The following is a 23,412-nucleotide window of genomic DNA, read 5'->3' on the forward strand; positions in this document are numbered from 1 at the left end:
CCCCTTTTATTTGAACCTCTAAGTAGGTGCTGTTCTCTCTTCAGAAACAGACAGACTCTAGGCTCAAGACTACAAACCTATATGCCTGGGATGATGTTCAGGGCATTATTATTATTAATCACATTACTACTACTACTACTACTACAGTTATATCCCACCTTTCTTCCATCATGGAACTCAAGGTGCCTACATGTGGTTCCCAGGTGGTCTCCCCTCCAAGCACCGATCAGATCCAGACCTGCTTAGCATCAGCAAAGTGGCTGTCTCAAGTACCTTCAGGCTGTTCCCTGGGACCACCATCACCTTGAAATACTTCTAAACAGTACAAGGCATGTTAATGCCCATCAGATTCTAAGAAAAGATCAAAAAATAAGTTCCAAGCACTAATGGATGTCTTAAGAAATCTGACATCATGAACAAGGGTGAACTCATTCTCCCAGTATGGAAGCTCATGTAGTCAAAACAGCACTGCCCATGCCCAAGAGGGGAGGCTTCAGCAGGCTTTGAGGAACCCTAAAATCTGCAGAAGTTGGGGGGGAAATAACAAGGACCAACAAACAGCCCAATAAAGACTGGGCACGTTGAGTGGCCACAGAATGCCAACCGCTGAGAGGCACAACATGGGGAGGGGGAATGGAATGGCTGGCTGGAACCCAGAAGAGGGGCACCCCACGCCACAACATTGTGTTCTAGGCCCCCCACATGTAGGCTGAGTGTGTGTGATACTGATATGAGCTCAGCCACAGTTCCTGCCCTAACCACATCTTAAAGAAGGAGTGTAGCGTTTTGTCCAGGGAGACCTGGGTTCAAATCCTCAGTAGATGGCCTTGGGCAATTTTGCTGTGCCTCGGGATTCACCTCCCAGCTGCAACATGGAAATAATGGCACTCTGCAGGATTGTTGTGACACTGAGCGAGATGAGGGTTGTAAGAATGCTACCGATGGTAAAACTGCCCACTGTTAATCACACACGTCCTCCAATGGGGAAGGGGAGTTGGCAGCTTTGTTTCCTGCCCGCTGTTTTTCCCACTAACCTTGAGGGCTCTGGGATGAGTGGTGGGGTGGTATACATCATCTTTATACATAAAGATAATGTAATCCGGGAGGCCCTCTAGTTTTGAGGCTGGCCTAACAGATTTGGATTTCTGAGATTTGAATCGTGAATGAGCCAGGGCTATTTTTTTGACCTTCTAAGTGGGTTGAGAAGAAAGCACTGAGTAGTTCTTGCCCTCTCACACACTTGAAAATAGGGAACAGGACTTCTAAGTCAGTAAACTTAGCTTGTGTTTATTTCACGTATATTTGGATGTATCCCCTGCCTAACGGGTCCTTCAGATTGGCTCTCACTGATCATGCACAGCCAACCTGGATCCTAGCACTTCGGGGGGGGGGGGGGGGCTGCTTTCAGAATTTATCTCTGCCAAGGCAGCTTTATACCCAGCATCCTTTTTTTCGTTGACATAGCACTGTGAATGTTGGCAGGTAACGCCGTGTTTTCGAAATGAAAGGCGCACCTGCATTCCAAAGTCCTTTGGAGACCAGACTGCTTTCCAAATTGCAAGCTGGAAAAGCAATCCTGGGCAATGGGGAGTGGGTGTGTGTGTGTCTGTTCTTGCATTATTGAAAACTCCTTCTGATGGGGAAGTCTTTCAGAACTCAGCCTGGGAGTTGAAGACCATCCTCGGACGAGCTTTTAGTGCATGCAAAAGTAATGTCTACCCTTCTTGAGCGGTTTGCTGGAATGTACCTCTGCGTTGCCAGTTTGAAACAGACTACCTGCCTCTTCATCCGCTTGACTGGTTAGAATTGATGTGTCTGGATGGAGGATCTTTAAAAATGGCATGGCCTTGGGAGCAAAGCAGCCTAGCTGCAGGAAACCATAAAGCCTTGGTTTGCTTTACCCTGTAGCCAGGGAACAAAAAATATCGCTTTTCTCAAGGTAGTATTAGGCTACAATCCTAAACAGATGTATTAGAAGGCAAGCCCCACTGAACTCTGTAGAATTTACTTTTGAGTAAGCATAGATAGGATTGCATGTGAATAGGTGGTTGGTCTGATCTCTGCAAATGAACCTACCTGTATGCTAAAGTTCCCTTCAGATGTCCTTTCCAGGGTGCCCCCACTTTATGAGGTGAGGCAGGTGGTGACTGGAAAAAGGGCCTTCTCCAGTGGTGGCCCCCCACCTTTTAGAATGCTCTCCCCAAGGAGGTTTATCCAGCACCTTTTTTTCAGCTGCAGGCAAGTAGTGGCATAATGCTTAAAATATGGTCTGTGATTGTTGATTTACATATCACTGTTTATATATTTGACGGTTTACAAAGAAAAGGTTTGACAGGTCCCTCCCCCAAGGGGCTTTCCAAGTATACGTACTTTGGCTTAGTTGCAAGAAGCCAGTGTTGGCCATTCTTGGTGGAAATGACATGAGTTGCAGTCCAACACTTCCGGAGGCTGCCAGGTTGAGGAAGACTGCAATATATGTGGACAAGTGTGTTGTTCCAAAGACAATTTTACTCTCATTACTTTGGCTGTTTTAACTGTTATATTCTTACGTTTTAATTTTGGGGTTATTATGTTTTGTTTTAATTGTTTTAATGTTAGTCTGTGAACAGAAATGCTTAAGGGGGGGGATAACCACTTCATAAATATTGTCCGCAGTATTGGGATGAGTGGAAGGGTCTGAGGAAGTGATCCTTTTGCGATGCCACGTTAGTCATGTGGGCTAGGGCCTATATGCTACCCCAGCCTCCCACAGCACCACTGTGAGCGAAGAATGGATCTTTGAAAGAAATATGGCCGAAATTCCTAGTTCTCAGAATGCTCCTGCTTGAAAGCTGTTAAAACAACAAAAACAAAAAAACAATGCGGTTGCTTCTGGCCAGGGCGACATGCCTTTGAATTTTTTTCCTCCGCCATCACCACTTTTCAAAAGTTGTAAGAGTCCTTTCACTGTTAGGCTGCAGGCACCAACTTAATAGAGAAGTTGTAACATTGCTTTGCCTAGCATGCTGCCCCTACTAAGCCTCTGGACAAATTCATGTCTTCTGGATGTTCACCTACCATTCTGAAAACATGCTTAATTATTCCACACTGAAGAGAAGGCTCAACACAATCTACCATTTTTAATAATTGTGTGTGTGTGTGTGGGGGGGGGGGTTATGTTGTGTTCTCTCCAGTGCCCATTTTGCACTTTCCAGCCAGTGTCTAGGACAGGCGTGCTTCTCACCTCACCACAGTTACATTACTGATGGTTTTCAATCAAAAGCAAGCGGCAGCGCTAAATGGTTAACCCCAGGTGTGGTGTCGATCTGATAACTATGGCAGCTGAGTGTGAAAGTGGGTGAGGAGAGAGGAGAATATTTGCAAAGCTTGATACGCGTTGGGGTGTTGCTGCTGCTGCTGCTTAGGAAAACGTAATGAATGTTTCTTGACTGATCTTGAAAATTGCAGGCAAGCCTTCCATATGCAGGTGAGCATCTCATCCTTTGTGGAAAAAAAAGTAAGCCAGGAGACCCTCTCAGTCATGATGTACCCACTGCTTTGCTTGGGGGGCTTTTAGTATTTATAATAATTCTCTTGACAGAATTCATCCAAGCGTTTTCAGAAGGGTCCTCCAGCTTTGCATCAGATGCCGTTGAAAGCTGCCAACCCACAGCCAGCTGCCCAAAACCCAACCTCTGCGTGCGCTCGCTTGCACAGAGGCCCTCCGGCGTTATTCTTGGCGGCAAGTTTGCAGAGCTGATAGAACACCGCAAAACCAAGAAAGCAACAATGCCACCAGTGCGCCCCACGCTGGAGCCCTCCAGAGGCGTTGGACTACAACCCCCATCACTCCCAGCTAGCATGGCCATTGGGAGTCGCAGTCCAACACATCTGGGGGGGCTCCAGCTTGGGGGGGGGCTGCCCTCGACTCCAGTTCACGCCGGCGGGACCAGCCCAAGACATTTTACTGCCAGAGGTAAACGTCAAAATGGCGCCACGTCTCTTCCGTGCATAGGAGCCCGTGGAGGCTGGTGGGGCTGATTTCGGTGGGGCCGTGCATCCATTCTGGGCTTCAGTCAGAACCGGCCAGACCTCTAAAGGAGCCATCCCAGGGGGTGCGCCTGTTTTGGAGATAGGGTGCAGCCCCTTGGGCGTTCTGGCTGGTTCTGACTAAAACCTAGAACGGACGCACAGCCCCACCCAAATCGCAGCCAGCAGGCCTAGCGGGCCCTCAGCGTGGGCGCTGGGCCCGCGTGCTGAAGGGGCCGCACCAAGGCCCCCCTGCGCCGTCCCCTCTCCGTCCGTATCTTCCGCCTGGGGGGCCGCCGCATGCTGCCTTGTGGGCTAGCGCGAGCCATGGCGACGGGCCCAGCAAGCTTCACCGCCGAGTGGGGATTTGAACCCGCGTCTCCCCGGTTATAGTCCGGCCCGCTCTCTGCTGCGCCACACCGTGCCCCCCGCTCTTGCTTTGGTGGCCGGCGGTGCTCGAAAAGCGCCCTAGGAAGGCCGCAGCTCCAAAGCCAGCTGGCCATATCATGGCACCCCCCCCCCATCTGTAGTCTGAAACCTCTTCCCAAGGAAGAACAGACCCTGGGCCTGAAAAGTAACACCAAGCCAGGCCCCTCCAGAAACGGGTCCGGCCGTGCTTGGCCTCACCCAGTGCTATTCCCCCTCGGATGGGAAGAGCTCATTCGCATCCGAAATACCTTTGGCATTTGAAACGCTGGCAAGTTTCTATCACCTATTTTGTGAGGTTTGGGTAGTCTGAGGTCTGTCCTGCTTGCTTCCCCGCCACCCCATCCCACGCATAAGAGGCAGATCCATTAGTGTTTTTATTATTTATTTTGGTCTACAAATATTGCCTCTAGAGTGGCCAAGGCTGCTGCAGTTCCCTTTACAAGGGAATAAACCTGACAGGACTTACTTCCGAGTAACTATGCAGAAGAATTGCGCTGTAAGATACTCCGATGAGAATGCCCTGGGCCAATTTGTCTGATGGCTTGAGGCAGGCCATACCCTCTCAGCCTCCCTGTGTGCAATGTGGAGGGTAATTGTAGCTGCCTACCTCACAGGACTGTTGGAAGGAGTCCAGAGCTACTGCGTGAGGGGCATTTTGAATATGCTAAAGCGCTATAGGTGTGTATTGCTGTGGGTATTTCATTGCCAGTCCCATCTCTGTGTTCTAATCGTATTCTGAGGACTGAGGATTCTTTGTACAGGGAGTTGCTGCAAATGTGGGGGGGTAGTAAGAGTGGCCTACCTGGCAGGATTGTTGGAATGAGTCTAGAGTTAATGCATGAAGAACAGGGCAGCTGCCTCATACCAGCTCACTCTTTGTTCCCCTGCTCCAGTACTGATGGGCAGCCGCTCTCCAAGGCCTTTGGCAGAGAGAGATTTCCCCTTTCACCTACCACCTGGTCCTTTTACTTGGAGATAGCAGGGACTTTTGCATGCAGCTGCTCTCCCTCTGAGCTACAGTCCCCATGGGGCAGATTCGAATGCACTAAAGTGTTATGCTTTCTTATTACGGGTTTTTTGCACTATGGTGGTCTATATAATAATTAAAGAGGATGTGTGTGTGTGTCTGGCCCTTCTATCAGCACCAAGACCATGAAACCCAGACGCCGGGGGCTCGGCATGCATCCTAAGAGGGTGTGCACCTCAGGGATTGTTCGTTTTTAAAACGCATTAAGAGCGCAATCCCATGCATGTTTAGACAGGAAAGAAGTCCTACAACTCCCAGCATGGCTGGCTGGGGCACACTGGGAGTTGTAGGGCCTTTGCTGTCTGAACATGAATAGGATTGCACCCCAATCCATTTTAATATGTCGCTGTATCAAAGTAAGGGCTGTTGCGCTCATGTCCTGCTTGTGGGTTTCCCACAGGAGCTGGCCGGCCGCTGCGTGAACAGAACGCTGGACTAGACGGAGCCTTGGTCTGCTCCAGCAGGGCTCTCCTGGTGTTTTTATGTTCTGTTTCTGATGTCTTTATGTTCTGTTTCAACTAGCAAAGCTGATCCGTTTGCCAGCTATTCAGTCACTGCAATTTTCGGTTTGCTATCCTCTCGCGATCGGGACTGAAGATTCTCCGCCTCCCTGCGCGCAACGCGGAGGGCCGACCTCGGGGGTCGCCCGTGCGAAGGCACACCAGCGCATTCCCGCACGCGGGCGTTGTTGCTCGCCTTTTCCAGAACTATGACTGAGGCCTCCTCCGCCCTCGTTCTCATCTCCGGGCTGGTCTTACCGCCGTATTCCGCGCGCTGCTGCGGAGGAGGGGGCCTTCTCCGCCTCGCCGGCACTTCTGCCGCCGGCCTCCCCCGGCCCGCCTCCTGCAGCCTGACAGCGAGACTGGAAAGCCGAACAAGAACGGGCGGGGGGAGGCAGAGGCGGCCTGCGCCCGGCGCAGCCGCCTCCACATCTGGACCAGTCGGAGCCTCTCTCGGCGGTGCGGCTTAGCCAGTCAGCGCCGAGCTGCTCGGAGGCGACTCTCACTTTTTGGACAGGAAAAGCTCCGCGGCGCAGCCAATCGGCGCGCAGCTGCCAGCATCTGGGGCGCCTGGAGAAGGGCGGATGGCTGCCGCTGCTGGCGGCGCAATGGAGACCCCGCACAGGTTCCGCAGGAGCGGCTGTTCTCTCGCCTAGCAGGAGCCACCACGGGCGGGTAAGCTGCCTGCAAGCTGCCAGGGGGAAGGGAGGCGTTGGATGCTTTTCTTTTTAAAGGGATGGTGCATCCCCCCCCCCCTTGCCTTGCCTTGCCTTGCCTTGCCTTGCCTTGCCTTGCCTTGTTTTGGTGCATTTGGGCGGGAGGGATTTTAAAAAGAATAGCTCAGCTGGCTCCATGATTCTGACATGCTGGGCGGAAAGGGGGAACAGCAGAGGGCTGGGGGTGAAATGGCTGCAAAAGAGAGAGATTAATTTTATGAGTTTGCAGAGGAGTGAGTGGCCTTGGGTGAGTCTGTTGCAGCAAAAACAAAGAGTCTTGTGGCACCTTAAAGGCGGCGTCCACGAAAGCTTTTGCCAGAGTAAATGTGCCCTGTAGGCTGGCACAAGCTTTCTTGGATGCTGTCCACTTCATCAGATGTATCAGATCGTTTTATAAGGACGCCTAGCCCTAACCATCTAGGCATCTATGAGACAGAAGGGTCTCTAAACACCATCTCATTCTGGTTTTAAAAAAATGCATTGCGTGCATATGCCCATGTACTAGCACCACAGCATCTGGTCTTGGAAGCAAAGCAGCCCTGGTCCTTGTCAGCATCTAAATGAGATGCCACTTGGGAAACTGGGACACCAGGGGTGGGGTGACTCCCACGCCTTCTGGTTTTTTTTTAAATGGCATTTTAGAACTCCATCCAATTTTTTTGTTTTATTTTCTGCACTCATACAGTAACTCTCCCTAAGGAGGAAAAATAATCTGTCAACAGCTGCATTGGTTTTATTTGGATCATCCAATATTTCAAAGTTTTGTTTGCTTTTTTTGTCAGGGGGTTGAACTCTTGTGGGTGGCTTTTTCTTCTTCTTCCAAGGATGGAAAATCCAGGGTCTGGCTGACCAGGGAAGGTAGGTCCAGGCAGATCCTTGGGAAGGAAGGGTCTGGTGTGGTGTTCAGGGCATGGAGATGAGGTCAAGTTGTGTGGGGAGGGAAGGATGGAGAGCTTGGCAGTTAGTCACGAGTTTGAGGTTTTCGGGTTGTGCTGGAATTTTTATAGGGGAGCCATTAATGGGAAAATATTTGAGCTCTGCTGTGCTGGATCTCTCGCTGACCTCCTTAGCAGCGTAGATAACAGAAATCCAAGAAAAAAGACCTAGAGAGATCTGGTATTTGTGGTTGCTACTTTATTCTGTCAGACTGGCAAGGAAGAATTGAGTGATGGTGTGATTAAGGGTTATCATTTGGAGGACTGAATTGGTGACTGAGTGACTTTCTAGCAATGGTTGTGTCTTGGCAGGTGTGTTGGGAGGAAAAAATAATTTAAAAAGCTGTTTTTAGTCATTAGAGCAGCAAGTATGAATCTTGGGTGGTGAACTATAAGGGTTGTCACTGTGTTGTGAATGGCCTCACTTGCCACTTTTTCTACATCAGGTAGACAAGTCAGACTGTGTTTCCTACCTCCCCACCCCATCAGCTGGCAAACCTAGTGGCAAAATGCACTGAAGGGGACATGGAGGGTGCTCTCACGCCTGACCTGAAAAGCACCACTGTTGTGATAAAATCTGTGCGCATGCCTCGTTGTTGTTAACATGGTCTGGAATGTAAAACTGAATGCCCAGTCTCTAGCCAAGGCTGATATTGGAATCAAATGGAAAACATAACTGCCAATTTAAGTATCACTTTTGAAAATTGCCCAAGATGTTTGGCGGTTGTGGAACCTCCCCCCCCATCTAATTCAGAATTGCATAGTGGCATTAGGTTGGTACAGTCTCAACACAGACAGTGCTTTTCCTAGCCCTGGTATTCAAAGCAAAGTTTCAAAGTGAAAATGGAAGATCAAATTCCTCTCCTCCCCCTGTAACTTCTCACTTCACCTCCTTCACATAAATCTTCCTCATGTGACAAGAATGTGGTGAAGTCACCACAAATAACCTTTTGCCAAGTCAAAAAGACAATGTTTATATAGACTTCCTAGCACTGGTTCAAAGAATCAGGGACACATGTGGTAGAGGCCTCTAATGGGTCACACCCACCAACCTCAGAGCCCAGCTGAGTTAGCATTCTCCCTGGAGTGTTATTTTTTTTCCCCTGCAGGGTAATTTGGATGTGAGGTCATAGTCAAACAAGTAATCCTGTTCTGAGGCAATACTTGACTGGTACAGCAGCTTTCATGGTACAGCCCTCTCACATTTAGAAATCATGAGGGGGAGAAAAGTGCTTAATGTGATGGACCTCTTTTTGCATAACCCCCATCCCCTGTCCCCATCCCATGTGGTTTTGTGGTCACACTTTATAATGTGTGTATAAATAGTGCCTCTGCAACAATGAGGCCTAGAAACCTGATTTCTTAAAAAGAGAGAGAGTGTGCGTGCACTGTCATTCTAAGAAAAGCTTACAGCCCTCCCAGTCCCTGTTGAAGACTGTACATGAACCTTTCCAGGCTATATCAAGCATAAAGAACTGTATATGGAACTCCCTGCCTCTGGAGGTCAGGCAGGTGCCAACACTGGGTTGTTTTCTGAAAACAGTTCTTTTTCAGGAAGCCTTCCTTGGCTGACCAGCCTCAGTTTTATTGGCACTCTGTTTTTTAAAGAATAATTTTAATATCAGGTTTCATTCTTTTTATCTTTTGTTCATTTTATCTCTTGTTGTATACCACTCTGGAATCTGCTTAGGTGTGGAGTGGTATATAAATGTTGTAAATAACATCAACACCACCAAGATACCAGTCTATTAATGTTTGTAGTTTTTTTTAAATGAAGATAGCTGAAAGTGGCCCGCTTTACAATGACTAAGGGTGCAATCCTATCCAGATAGGCGGCTGCCTCCGAACTCGGAGGCGACCACCTATCCAAAGCAGGGCAGGAGAAGCATGGAGGGGATCGTTCCCTCCGCGCTTCGCCTGCCCTGCATTTTCGGCTAGACAGCCAATAGCAGCTGTCTAGCCACGGGAGGGCTGAGTGGGGGAGGAGGCTGCTCTACACAGGCATTTCTGCCCTCCTTGCCCCAGAACGCCCCCAGACATGCCCCTTTTTGGCCACTCTGCGCTCGTCTTGCGAGTGTGGAGGACAGGGCTGAATTGGACAGAGGTCGGTTCTCTGGTTCCTGGAAAACAGGATATCCTATGGCCATCTAGCCTCTGTCTAGTAGTCATAGGATTGCTCCCTAATGCACGTTTTGATCTTCTGTGCTTTGCCTTGCTGGATAAGGTCAGGATCATGCAGCATCCAGTTTTCCAAAAGTGGTCACCCAGCTGCCTCTGGGTGCTCAGCAGCAGAGTGCCAGATTCTTATTTGTTCCCAGCGCCTTGTGTCTAGAAAAATATAGTGCCCCTGTTCAGGGTGGGTCTATTTTGTGCTGTCCTCTCTGATCACAGGTAGCTGCCCTGTACTGGGTCAGACCCTTGGTCCATCTAGCCCAGTATTGTTGGCACTAACTGGCAGCAATGGCTCACCTGAGTTTCAGGCAGGAGTTTTTCCAGCCCTACCTGGAGATGCCGGGGATCAAACCTGGGACCTGTTCATACAAGGCAGGGATTCTGAGCCACAGTCCTTCCCCCTTTTAAAAGCCCTGATCCTTAAAAAATGAAAGCCTAGTGGCCATCCCACACATCTATTCTTGCAGGAATGCATTTTACAAGTTCCTTATGAGTTGCGCGAGGAAGCACTCGCCTTTTTGTCAGTCCTTTGCTTGCACTAGTTGGCTTGATGCCCCCACCCCATCCTGAGCTCTAGTATTCTAAGAGATGGAGAACAATATCCCCCACTCTGCACTGTTCATAATGGTAGACTTCTTTAATGAGTGAAGGCTTTCTTTCAGTTATCTTGTGGCAGCCTTGGGTATTGCTTTTCTGTATATCAGCCTGGGGTCAAAAAAATGTGTTTCATGCCATTGTGTTTCAACAGACCCCATTATCTGGGTCCTTGAAGATTTCACAGGTGTGTGTGTGTGTGTGTGTGTGTGTGAGTGAGAGAGAGAGAGAGAGAGAGAAAGAGAGAGAGAGAGATGTGTGTGGGTGTGTGTATGTGTGCATTGAACAAAATGGCTGTTTCTGAATCCTGCAGAAGATGATCGGAGTCTAGTGAATAGAGCAACCTTGTGTGCTCGGAGCATGGGAATTGTGATAGATAAATTGAAGAGGAAACAAAGAATCTGGTTGTCCCTTTAAAAATAATAATAATGAATTTCTTCAAGCAGGACTTCTTGTGCTTCCCTTCTCCAGTTGATTCTCTCCCTTTTTTTGTCCTTGTTCTCTTCTGTTTTATCTCTCCCTCTTTTTTCTTCTTTGCAAGCTGCAACGTGTTATCTCTGCAGATTCTCAACATTCCCATGAGTTGACTGTAGTCTAACTGCTCCTGAAGTGCACGTGGCTTGTGCAATGTTGTCAAGGCGTGTGGCTGGCATGTGGGCTGCTGTTTTTTCTCTTCTCTCCCCCCCCCCCAGTCCTTCTGGCTTAATTGTTGCACCAAGTGCATGGGAGCTCTCTGAGGACCATCTTGCACAGTCTGCAAACTCAAAGGGCCCTTGGTGGAATTCAGGTTCCTGCTTGCTTGAATGCTCCCATAGGAGTTCTCTCTCTCTCTCTTTCTCTCTCATATTAGGGTGACCAGATGCAGAAGAGGACGGGGGTTCCTCCTGTGCCTTTAATAGCTGTGCAATAGAGGGAGTTTCAGCAGGTGTATCTGAACCACTAACAGCACAGGAGCCCTGCTGTACCCTTCTTGCATCTGACCACACCATTGTCAGGGCCGGCTCAAGACATTTTGCTGCCTGCGGCAGAAGACAAGATGGTGCTCCCTCCCATTCCACGTACAACAGCTAAATGGACTGGCAGTTGTATCTTGCTTCAACACTGGCAATGAGACAGCATCTTCCATCACACCTCCAGGCAGCAGGCTATCTTAGGGGGCACAAGGCAAGCTGAATGGTGCACAGCTCTCTCCTCCAGCACCTTGCTGCCACTTCTCAGTATCTGCCGCCTAAGGTGACTGCCTCACTTCGACTAATGGCAGGGCGAGCCCTGCCTATCATCAATGCACAGAGAAAACTAGTAAGCTGGGTAGATGGGTTCAGCCTACCCTGAAGGGAGATTCTGTAGCTCAGTGGCTACTTTGCACACAGGAGGTCCCTGATTCAATACCCACCGTCCCTCTTTTAAGATAAGGCTGGGGAAAACTCTTGTCTGAAACCCCAGAGAGCCAGTGCCAGTTTGTTTGTTTGTTTGTTTGTTTTATTTCTATACTGCCCAATGGCCGAAGCTCTCTTACAGAGAGTTCCAGTCATAGGAACCTAGGAAGTTGCCTCATACTGAGCCAGACCCTTGGGCCATCTGGCCCAGTATTGTCGACACTGACTGGCAGCAATGGTTCTCCAGGGGTTCAGGCAGAAGTTTTCCCAGCTCTACCTGGAGATGCTGGGAACTGGGACTGGGGCCTTTGCATGCAAAGTAGGTGCTCTGCCACTGAACTATTTACCTTTCCCCCAGTATTGTCAGTTTAGACAATTGGGGCTGTTTTCACATTCTACCTGTCTCTGTCTGTCTCTCTGCATAGTTTCGGAAAGCTCATCTGAGTTGATCTCTTTGTTAATTTTTTTTAAATCCAGGCAATTTAGCTCCCCATGTCCAGTGTTTTCTCTCAAAACAGTGGCCAGTGTTTTTATAACTGAGTTTTGGCATTAACCAAGTAAATCAGCACTGAATATCTTTTTTAAAAGAAAGAAATAAAAGTAAACATCTGTAAGCTTTTGAGCAACTGCCTGGATAGTTGGGGGGTTGGGTAGACTTAGAACTCTAATGGGAACAGAAAGCATCATAACAGATGCTGTATTAACCTCATTAAAAACAGATAAAAGCTGCTGGCTCATGTAGCAGAGTAATGCTGCAAGGTGAGGGCCACAGTAAAGTGGCTCTTTTCTTGGGCTTTATAGGTGGCTGGTGGGAGCGGAAATCAGCACACGCGATGGAAATTTTAAAGGCAGTAGTTCAAATACCGTGGTGTACTGTCTGTGAGGCAATATTACTTGCTTGGAGTATGTCTCAGACCAGTTTCAATTAGTAACTGCTAGGCTTCAAGGAGGGCAAACCTTAGCCTTTTTGTCACTGGAGGTAAAAACAGGCTAAGGACTCAACCTTGAAACTGATCAAGAGGCCAATTACAAGCCTCTCCCATATTAATTTCCCACAATGCCCTGGAGCAACACTACATCAGGAGCATTGTGGGGAATTAATGTGGTGACTCTGACCAGTCGCCTCCAAAGTTTGTACTGTCCCAGTTCCACACTGACATATCTGCCTCAGGAGAACCACTTGTTAGTATTCAAAGCCTGCTCCTGTCCTGGGAACAAAACTGATACTGGGGCAATGAAGAGAGACTATTAAGCACTAATCCCTCAGCTCCACTCAACCGGAAGCAATAAAACCACCAGAGCCTGCAAAGAGGAAGCTTTTATTCAAAGGCACAGGAACCCTGGAAAAGCCTCCATAGCGCCTACCTGTCCATAATTCTACAATTGCACTGTATTGCTAAATAAATAAATCGCCACAAACCTGGTGTGAAAACAACCGCAGTGGACAGCACGGAAAATACCGGACTGCAAGATTTTGACAATGACTTTGTTTGGCTGCTCTGGAAGAAGTGAGTGAACAACACATGGCAATTCCAGAGAAAGGGGCGAGTGAAACTAGCCTACCTTACAATGCTCATTGTTCAAGCTGTTGCAATCACGTATTTGGAGTTCTCAGTCAGCGCCATATACATGCTGGGAATTCATTTTTTACAAATTGCTCTCCTCAGAGGGCTGCCTGTGTCTGTCTTTACAACTGGCTTTATTACTTTCCTCCTATTTCCTTTCTGGTGCTAATCTGACCCCACTTCCTCCTTCTACATTGCCCCCTGCCAATCTGCTTCCTTTTTTGGTGCGGTTTTTGATGTGGGCTTCAGTGAAGGGTAGGGGGTCATGGCAGCAGCTCTCAGGGCAGGCCTATGGGCACTGTTCCCAGTTAACAGAGTAGACTATTTATAAACAATGGCTGGCAGGGTTCCTGCAATGCAGACCCCAAAGAAAAGGTGAAACCAGCTTTTGGGGGCCATCTGCTTGTGTGTGTGTGTGTGTGTGTGTGTGTGTGTGTGTAATCCATTTATGGGATTTAGCTCTAAAGTGCAGTTGTGATGGGCTGACAAGCTTTTGTCTGTTATGAAAGCAGCAGATCCAGCGCCAGCAGCAAAATCTATGCCACAAATGCACTTGATGTGATACGCAGGCATGTAGGCTAGGGCTGAGTGCTTGTACACTAGGCATTTGCTCTGGATTTGCCACTCGCTACATACGGGTTAGCTACATGGGGTCATACCATCGTTCCCCCCACCGCCTTAAAAAAATACTTTGTTGACATCCTCATTTGCAATAAAATGTCCCTAACTGGTTTGAAGAGGCACAGGTTGCATTCGCGCACTAGAGACTAATGTGGCCTACCTTACACATCACCAGCAAAGAGGACACAGATTTGTATGCAATGTGGATAGGCACAGATGCACATTTAGAAATGATAACCATCATTTCAATAGACATAATAGAGATAGATAGAGATAGATCTACAATAGATATAATAGATACATCTATAGTAGCTATACACATCTCATCATAGTGGGGAAAATTGTGACCTGGTGACCTGTGTGGCTGCTCCGCCTTCTCTCCAGGTGCAAACTGTTGAGGGGCTCCTTAAAGGCTCCTGCTCTCCCTTCTTGTGGGTCTTTAATCCGGACTTTGACAGCCCTTCAAACAGAGGACTGTTCTCTGTACTGTAGGGCATGTGGCCGCTGTAATGGTGGTCTCTGCTTATTTAGAAATGCACAGGCCGCACTGGCACTTTGAGGGTGCAGAAGCAAGTGCACGGGTAATATCGGATTCACAGTCACTGCCATCCAGTTCCACAATATCCCAGCATCCTCTTCCTCTTGTCCAGAAATCTCTTAGCCACTCAGGCAGCCCAGACACCAATGTGCTCATTGCCCCGCTATTCACAACGCAAACCAGCTCCTGGCTACGCTGCCCCTGTGGATGTGTGTGGCCCTAGGCAAGTTCCAAAGCTCTTTGTACAAAGAGCACCCTCGTCTCCCATTACTGCCCATTGTACCCTGTTAATGTCCAAGCTGGGGAAGACCGTCATTTGGAAACAGATGCTGAAGTGGTTTTGACATAACAATAAACCATGATTTGGTGTTACATGAATTTATCTAGCTGGACTCTCGGACCTGCATGCTCCCCACACTTTATTTATTTATTTCATTGTTTAAAACATTTCTTGGCCGCCTTCCAGGGCAGAAGCCCTCCCAAGGCAGCTTACAGCAATAAAATACATAAAAACAGTTAAAATATTAAAAGTGATAAAAACATAAAAAACAATAAAAGCCAACAATAAAATCAGCAACAATGTTAACAGCAGTAGCAACAACAATAGCAGTCATATCGAGAGAAGGACACAGTAAAATAATCTGTTTTCAATCCTTCTTAAAAGTTTGCAATGACAGAGCATGGCAGACTTCCGATGGCACCTTGTTCCAAAGTTGTGGGACCGCTGCAGAGAAGGCCCTCTCACATGTGATCACCCACCTGACTGCTCTCACAGGTGGGCAAATGAGAAGGGCCTCTCTTTCTGATCTTAAAGTGTGGGCAGGCACTTTTCCTCTCTTCTTTCCTGCTTTGAGGCAAATCATAGTTTTACTGTTTTTTTCCGAACCTGCAAACAAGGATTGGAAACTACAATTTGATCCTGGTTTTTGATCCTGGTTTGCAGGTAGACATAAACCAGTTTGGTGGTTCTGACACCAGAAAAGGAGCACACGAACCCAAGACTTGGGTATCTAACCACAAAGTAATTGGCAGGATATAAATGTTTAAATAAATCCTCTACCTATTAAATAGACATAAGTGGAGGGTATGATATAGTAGCCTTTAAATCTTGGGCACTGTTTATTTCCAGAGTGCTTTATTGGCCCTGTTCACTGTCTCTGTTTTATTCCTGTACATACCTGCATTTCCAGCAAGCTTTAGCAAGAAAATGCTATATTTCTCCCTCAAGGTAGCTATTTAATGTAACGTCTGGGTTCACTTTGGCTTTAAGTGGGCCTAACCACTCAAAGAAAAAGCGGGCCCGGAAAGACATTTGCCAAATGGATTGAAGATTTGATACAAGATAGATTGCTCTAAACTGGAGTCCTCCTCTTAAGCATCTCAAGATAAATGGAGGATAATAATGTAAAACTCGTAATGTATTGCATGTTTCATTTTCTTGACTTGCAAAGAACAGATTAAAGGCCCTGTCTAGCCATGAGGAAAAACGTACATTGGCCTTGCTAGCGGATTCACTCACTCACGGCATCCTCACAATTGTCAGTCTAGTTTTACAGACACCTGAATTTTGATAGATGCATAATCCAAGATTCCCCCCAAGGTGGTGCAGCTTTTTTAAAACCCTGAACTTAATTATCAGGCGGGGGCAGGGGGTAGATGTACATTTGTTTCATACTTTTGTCTTCTCCCCACCATTCCGTGCTTCACCTCTGGTTCTACGTTCCTGATATGTTAGAGCAAACAAGATGAAACAGAACAGAAACCTGTTTGCCAGCCTTGATATTTTAAAAAAGCAGTACTCTGAGCATGTGCAGTTTTGCATTTTAAACTCACTTAAATTATAGCACCATCGTGACTATAGGAATAAAATGGATTTTGCTTCTGCTGCCTGATCCCAAATGCATTTACTTGGGAATAGGCACCATTTGTCATTGGAAAGGATAATACGTCCTAAAATAAAAATAATAAAATGAACCTCTGTAGCCATGTATATGCCTGGTTTGGTACGTGCAGAGTTCAAGATACCCTGATTGCTAGAAAAGTCTTTAATGTGGAGACATCTAACAGTCAAAGCTGCAAATTGTACCTCACGGTCGAGGGCTGTACTCAGGCTTGGAGCCATCGAAACCTCATGTTGGACAGAAAGTTGGGCTGCAGAGAATCTACTACCCTTTCATGGACTTGAATCCATCTTGTGGGGCTTCTAGTAGTTTCTAGGAATGTGCATCTACACTTGAAGGAGTTTGGTGTTTGTTTGTTAACTGCCGATGAGCATAATTTATTAGAAGTGGCACCTGCAACAAAATGTTGCAGTACGGAGCACTCCAGTTCAGGTTTGGTTTCCTGACACTCCATTCCATTTTCCCTTCCCTTCCATAGTTTTCTCTGTGTGTTATTTTCCCCAACAGTCAGCAAGCTCAGTACTCAGTTGGTTGTGTTTTGTGCGTGCACGTGCGTGCGTGCGTGCGTGCATGTGTCCCAATTAGGGTTTTTATTTCTACAGATTTCTGGTACTTCTATAAATCTTTGGATTCCCCCAAAACGGTTGATACCTCCCTCTGAGTCATGGATGGCACCATTTTTGCTCCACAAGGATCCACGCTTGGAGAAATGAGATCACTGTTAGCATATTCAGGGTTTCAGCCAGCCATGTCCCCTTTAAGAATACCTCCCCCTGCCCCCTGCCCCAGTTCCATCCCTCCCAGTTTGTCCATTTCTCCTTCCTGTGGAACAGTAAGTCCAGGGGCAGCCCTACACTAGCTCCCGGCAACTGGCACCCTAGGCGACCCATGCAATCGGCATCCAAGTCCCAAGGGCAGATCTAGGCTGAGGTTTTTGGAGAGCATTTTGCCCCTATTAATGAAGAGGCTTCTCACTCCCTGCCTCCAACTGGGAGCAGCAGCGTAGCAGGAAGATAGCCTGCGTCGCCTGCGGAAGGACTGGATCCCACAGCTAGGCGGGTGGGCAGGCTGCCTTAGCCTCACCATCCCCAATCAGTCCCCTGCTCACTCAGTCATATTCCCTCTGTACGCACGTGGGAATTGAAATAATGACAACTTCATAATATTATTTGTATTTTTACATTTGTATTTTTTTCCTCAAATTTAATTTGGCGCCCTAGGCAAACACCTGGTTCTCCTATATGGATGGGCCACCCCTGAGCAAGTAAAGATTCCATGCCCACTGAGATTACTCAGTTCTTATTGGGCTGTTTTGTGTCCCCCCACCACACCCCACGTTGATTTTTCTAAAAATTATTTGTACTTCTGCAAACCTTGGCTTGCTGATAGCTTCCACTCATGCATAGATGGTGCCAGTTCTCTGTAAGTTGTAGCTCTATGAAAGTTGACATTGCTATTAGTAAATATATGAATTTCCCCCCTTTTTAATGTTGGATTTTAGCATTTTAAATTAAAGTATCTTTTTTGTGGTTTGAGGGTAGTGATGATAATGTTAATCAGCCATTTTGGCTTTAGGAGAACATGGAATATTTGGAAACAGCAATTGTGTAATTATAAAGAGAAGGTGTTTGCCTGCACCACCCATCCATGCCATTAAAAAAAAAAATTAAATCATATCTGCCGTGTATTTTCTGTTATACTGATTCAGAGTTGCTGGGCTTGAGGGCACATCTTTAACAGGAATTTTAATTTTAGATTAGTCGCTCTAATTTTGATGACTGCTTTTCCAAAGTGTTAAGAAAATGACAAGAAAGGAAAAGGGGACAAAAATTAAATGTAATAGTCCTTCCTTTTTATGCTGATGGTTTCTTCACCACCTCAAAAATAAGATCGTGTTTTATTCTAACAAAAGTCTTTGTTATAATGGGGTCCTCAGTGCTGAGAGATTGTCTGGGGGGAGAAACCCATAAATTAAAGTCTGGGGGCTGAGGTGTCATCAAACACACGGAGACATGTCAAATGCTATTAGAGAACTTTGGTTATTGGGTAGTGTGACTGTCACTTTGCCCCCTTTTGGCTGTAGCACATAGCCGCCGACAGATTACCGCTCAGGGAATGTGCCCCTCGACATAAAAAGGCTCCCCCGCCCTTGGTCTAACGGGCACTCCCAAGCCGTAGTTCTGGTGATTCAACCCATGGGGCAACGGTTCCCAGATCTGTGGGTTCCAGTTCTAACTCCGGTAGCTCCTGGCTCACAGTAACACTGATGTCGGAGCAGAATACTGTCTCTGTGCCATTAACGGTTTTGCCTCTGTTGTTCTGATCTAGCGTCCCACGGAGCTGGCCACCACACCACTGGAATGAAGCTGGCAAGCACATCATGACAACATGTGTCGTCGAGAGGCTCAGTCTCCGCGATGAACCGCGTGGCAACCCCCAGGAAGCGCCCAACTTTCTGCGTTGCTTGTCCACGTTGAACGTTAACTGCTCAGGCAGGATGGATTCTTTTGTGGTGGTGATGGAGTATGGTTCTACTTCCAGGCCCACACCGGCCCAGCAGGATGAGCTGGAGGATGAGGAGCCCATGGGGCCGTGTGAGGAACAGCTGATGGCGCTGGGTCCCAGAGGACCTGAACAACAGGAGTTTCTTGGAGGTGCTCCAGGGGGCCCTTCAAGAGAGAAGAGGGAACCCCAAATCAAACTGAACCTTTCAAGTCGCAAACTCTCTCTCCAGGAGAGGTCTCAGTCAGTTCAGTCACCTGGTAGCAACACGGGTGTCAACGGACGCTACATTTATCCTTCTCTTCCATATTCCCCCATTACGTCGCCACACTCTTCTCCTCGTCTGCCCCGGAGGCCGACAATAGAATCCCACAGAGTGTCTATCACAGGATTGCAGGTAAGAGAAGCCATTTTATTTTTTTGTGTATTTTAACAATGGACATGTGATTCAAGGCCATACTGCAACAGTTGTTGTGTGCCCTGTCGTTTTAGAGGCTTCTGTGAGCATTGACGTTCCTTAAACATTTCTCATAGCCAAGGTGAGCTGAGCAACAGTGCCCACTGCTGATCGTGAGCAGATAACCCTATAATGTACTGCAAGGCACTTTAGTGTCATCCAATTAACTTAGGGACAGTCTAGTGGTGCATTAGTTGTTCCACATCATATGGGTTAGTGGTGTCCAGTGCATAGCTTGGCTCTGGACCTTTCTTTTTTTTCAAGGTGCACAAGAGATGTGGTTTGGTTTTCAAGAATTTGGGGAGGGGGTTTGGGTGGAAGGGCCTTCCAGTCCTGTATTTCTTTCATTCCTGCACTTCCATTGCCATCCGTGAACTACCATTTTAGGTGTTATACTGAGGGATTGTGGCAGGGCACCCATGGGTGAGCCATGGGACGGGAGGGGTAAAAATGGTCAAAATCTCCAAACGTACTCTGTGGGTAGGTTCAAGATGACCATTCACAGCTGCATAGCGTTTACTTGGATTTATTCTTATGCAAGTTTATTCTTCTCTTGCATCTTGCAACTCTTCCTTGCCTGCCTGCCTCCGTGGGAGGGGCTGCAGCTTGGCAGTTAATCTTTTGCTTTGCAGGCAGAAGGTTCCAGGTTTGGTTCTCAGACCTGTGGGCCAAATCCAGGGGTCCTAATCCAGCTCTCCAGGGTTCCCCAGTTGGCCATGCCCCCCTCCTCTGGCCCCACCCTCTTTCCCCCAAACACCAATCATTTGGGTGTTCCAATTCGTGTGGGGGTTCTTCGACCACCAATTGTTCGGTGGTCAAAATGCTTCTCCTAAGACCTAGCTATGAGCAGGAAGAACTTGAAGCTAAAACACGCTGGTGTTCTTTGTTTTTTGGCCCCACCCCTTTTGCTTCTGGCCCTGCCCACCACTGGAATACAGCCTCCAAGAGCTTCTCCAAAATTGCAAGAGGGGAACCTCTGTCTTGGGCTGAAAGAAGTTCCCCAGCCCTGCTGTAGTGGGATTAAGTTACAGGAGGGTAGATTTTGGTTGAACGTTAGGACAAACAGCATAATGGTAAGAGCAGATCAACAATAGAACCAATGACCCAGAGGGGTGGCCGTCGCTCCTTCGCTGGATATCTTCACGCAGAGGCTGCACAGCCAGGTTGGAGAAGGCTGGTGGCCATGCCAGCTGGAGACACTTGGGAGTTGGAGGGTGCCAGGTTGGGGAAGGCTGGTCTACAGTGATACTTCCGCCTCTCATTCTATTATATATCAGAATAATTTTCCCGTCTGACTTCAGGATTTTGGGGAGCTCTGGGCAAGAGACTGCCATTACCCACCCCTACCATAAAGGGCAAAGCGGCTAAAGCATGCTCACGGAGAGAGAACACCCCACAAGCCCTCTGCCAGATGACTCATGTAAGTGAGCCAAGCCGCATCCTGAATTTTACTTTTGGGGGAGTAAATATTAAAATATCACCTTCTGACTCTTGGTGGAATAAATTTCAGCTTCCCCATTCTCACTCCCAGGGTCTCCTCTAGTTACACAACGACATCTAAAAGGAAATTAACACCCTTATGATGGGTTTTGATTGATTGACGGTTCTGTGCAGCTTCTGTGCACCTCCCAGGTTGAGCCTCGGGATTCTGGCTTCTGCCCACCCCCTCGCTGCCTTCTGGATCTAGCCCCGCCAGCCTGAATTGGCTGTGTTAATGGAACTCCCTGGATTGATTTTATTACTGGGGGCTGGGTGGGGGGAAGGGATGTTCCTGGTTGACAATGGAGGCAGGGAGCTGGGGGAGGAGAAGTTAAACAGGGAAGAGAAAAGCCGTATATGGAAGTGGGTGACAACAGCAGCTGATTAAAGACAGAGGTGGGTAGCTCATTTTTTCTCAGTTATGTATTAGGAAGGGAGATGCAGCTATGCTAATACGGCTCAGCTCCTGGCATGAAATCTCTTACACAGCAGATGGGAAAGTTGGTTGAGAGAAGAGAAGGCACAAAAAAATGAGAAGGGGATGGGGAGAGCCTTTCAGCTACCCAGCGATCACCAGAAGGCTTGTATGGTACAGTCCTCTTCTGCCAGCCCTTCCCCCCAGGTGAGGCACAACCATAAAAGAAAGAGAGAGAGAGAGATCAGGAATCAGAAAGGTTGCTGCAGGAGTTGTTCAGACCAGTGAGCAAACGTTGGCCTCTTTTTATAGCGGGTCATCAAGGAATATCACCTGACCCACACTGGCCTATTATGGTAAGAGGCTTTCTGGTTGGTCTGGGCGACCTCAGAGGTCCCAGAGGTCCCACTGGCATCTCTGGGATCCAGTCGAACCATTTGGTTGGCGACCTGTGCCAAGGAATTAGGTGTGACCACTTCCACTGACATGGCCCCGCCCATTTTAACTTATTTCTTTTATTTGTGACATTTATAACATGCCACTCCTCCAACGAGTCCAAGGTGGCACACATGATCCTCCTCCTCTCCATTTTATCCACACAACAACCCTGTGAGGTAGATTAGGCTAAGAGTCAGTGACTGCCCCAGAGTCACCCAGCGAGCTTCATGGCCCAGGGGGCATTAGAGCCCAGATCTCCGGAGTCCCAGTCCAATGTTCTAACCACTACATGACACTGGCTTTTTTGCCCGTTCCTTCGGAATTGCGTGCCTCCCTCATTACAGCAAAAAGGACTTGGCTGATGCTAAGCAGAGCCTGTGATGACTCCATCTCTTAAGACTCAATCCTGCTTTCATCTGCAAATGCTCATCCTGAGCTCTATGTCTTGGTCACACCATAATGTGACAGAATGTTGGGAAATGGCGTGTACAATAAGATATAAAACTCTAAAACTATAAAATCTGGAGAATGTTGACATTCATGTGTCAATGTTGACAATCCCTGGCAAATGTTGTGAATGTCTACATATAATCTCAGCACTTGTTGGACATCTTCCAGTGAACGCTTATGATTGCATTCAAGTGTATTATCTTGATCTCATTAATTAATCTCAATGTCCACGTTCATTTTGACATTTCACAGTAACAAGATGGAGGGATTATTTTAGCATGTTTTTGCTATTTTATTCAGAATCTGATTGATACTTTTCAGTCTTTTCATTTAACCTACTTTTACTCACCTGAAGCGTTTTGAATGAACTAAATGGGAAATATGGCTGTGAAAAACAGAGAGATGTAGATGCAGCAGGGAGGGGGGTAGCCCTCTAATAATAACAGGCATCATTTGTTTCATGCCCAAGATCCGTTTTGAATGAACGGCAGGCCATAAATTTAAAACATAATTAAAGCCGGTTGCGTCCTTGTTAAAGGGCCGGCATTTCTCATGCTTGTAGGGAAGACTCAACTTTTACAGTTTGTTTAATCCCAACTGTCTCAACATTATACCTCGAACTCTCTAGCTTTGCAGCGTTGGCGGTTGGCTGTGTGCGGAAAATATCGCTTCCTTGGCCGCTTCCCCCTGCTAATAAAACTCAAATATTATTGCTAGGAGTTGAAGTAGATTTACTTTACCCACAAGTGGCAATAAACGGCTGTGATAGCAGATGACATTTTATTACCCAAAGAGTATAGCTCAGTTCATGAGCATATTTCTGCTGCCTAATGGGATCAAGTGTTTTGAGGTTAACTGCTGCAATGTTACTCAGGTCCCTTTTTGGGTTCAAGGGCTGGGAACAGAGGGCTTAGAAGGAAGCCATGGAATGGGAGTGAAACTTTGGTTCACAAGCAGTCCTGTCTTTCCTTGAGGGTAGAGAGTTTTGCTGCCTGGAGTCCGAGATGCCGGCAATTGTGCTGACAAAGCAGTGGTCAAGTTGAGGAACAATAGACCGCTATGAGAAGAAGTCGCAATGTTCGTTACTCCTCACAGCTAGCAGCTCCATGAGTCCAGAATGTTTCTGTATACCCTGATAAGTTCTAAAGAAGCATCAGCTGCCTAAAACTATGGAAAAACCCTGTTTTTTGCAGGTTTCTGCCAACCCAATATGTCTTTCACCAATCCAGATTTGTAGCTGACAACTGAAAAGAAAGAAAAAGGCCAATCAGAAAGCAGGAGAAGTTTAG

The 23,412-nt window shown here is 47.5% G+C and overlaps 1 protein-coding gene across 7 annotated transcripts in view; it reads left to right on the top strand.

Annotated features, from left to right (window-relative positions):
* CAMKK2 (calcium/calmodulin dependent protein kinase kinase 2) overlaps nucleotides 1-23,412 on the top strand; it is a 50,425-nt gene that overhangs the window by 510 nt on the left and 26,503 nt on the right. For 4 of the 7 annotated variants that reach the window (XM_084819859.1, XM_084819861.1, XM_084819860.1 and 1 more), the window contains exons 1-2: nucleotides 6,497-6,639; nucleotides 18,711-19,281. In XM_084819859.1, coding sequence (XP_084675985.1) covers nucleotides 18,763-19,281 — 519 coding nt within the window. In that variant the 5' untranslated portion in view covers nucleotides 6,497-6,639; nucleotides 18,711-18,762. Of the gene's footprint in view, nucleotides 1-6,496; nucleotides 6,640-6,997; nucleotides 7,539-18,710; nucleotides 19,282-23,412 lie in introns of those variants that run through there. The other 3 variants (XM_084819857.1, XM_084819858.1, XM_084819863.1) reach the window with 2 other exon arrangements.

The sequence above is a fragment of the Heloderma suspectum genome, chromosome 13 (genome assembly GCF_057233095.1).
Source record: "Heloderma suspectum isolate Gila_16-S chromosome 13, 16-S_ref, whole genome shotgun sequence".
NCBI lineage: Eukaryota > Metazoa > Chordata > Lepidosauria > Squamata > Helodermatidae > Heloderma > Heloderma suspectum.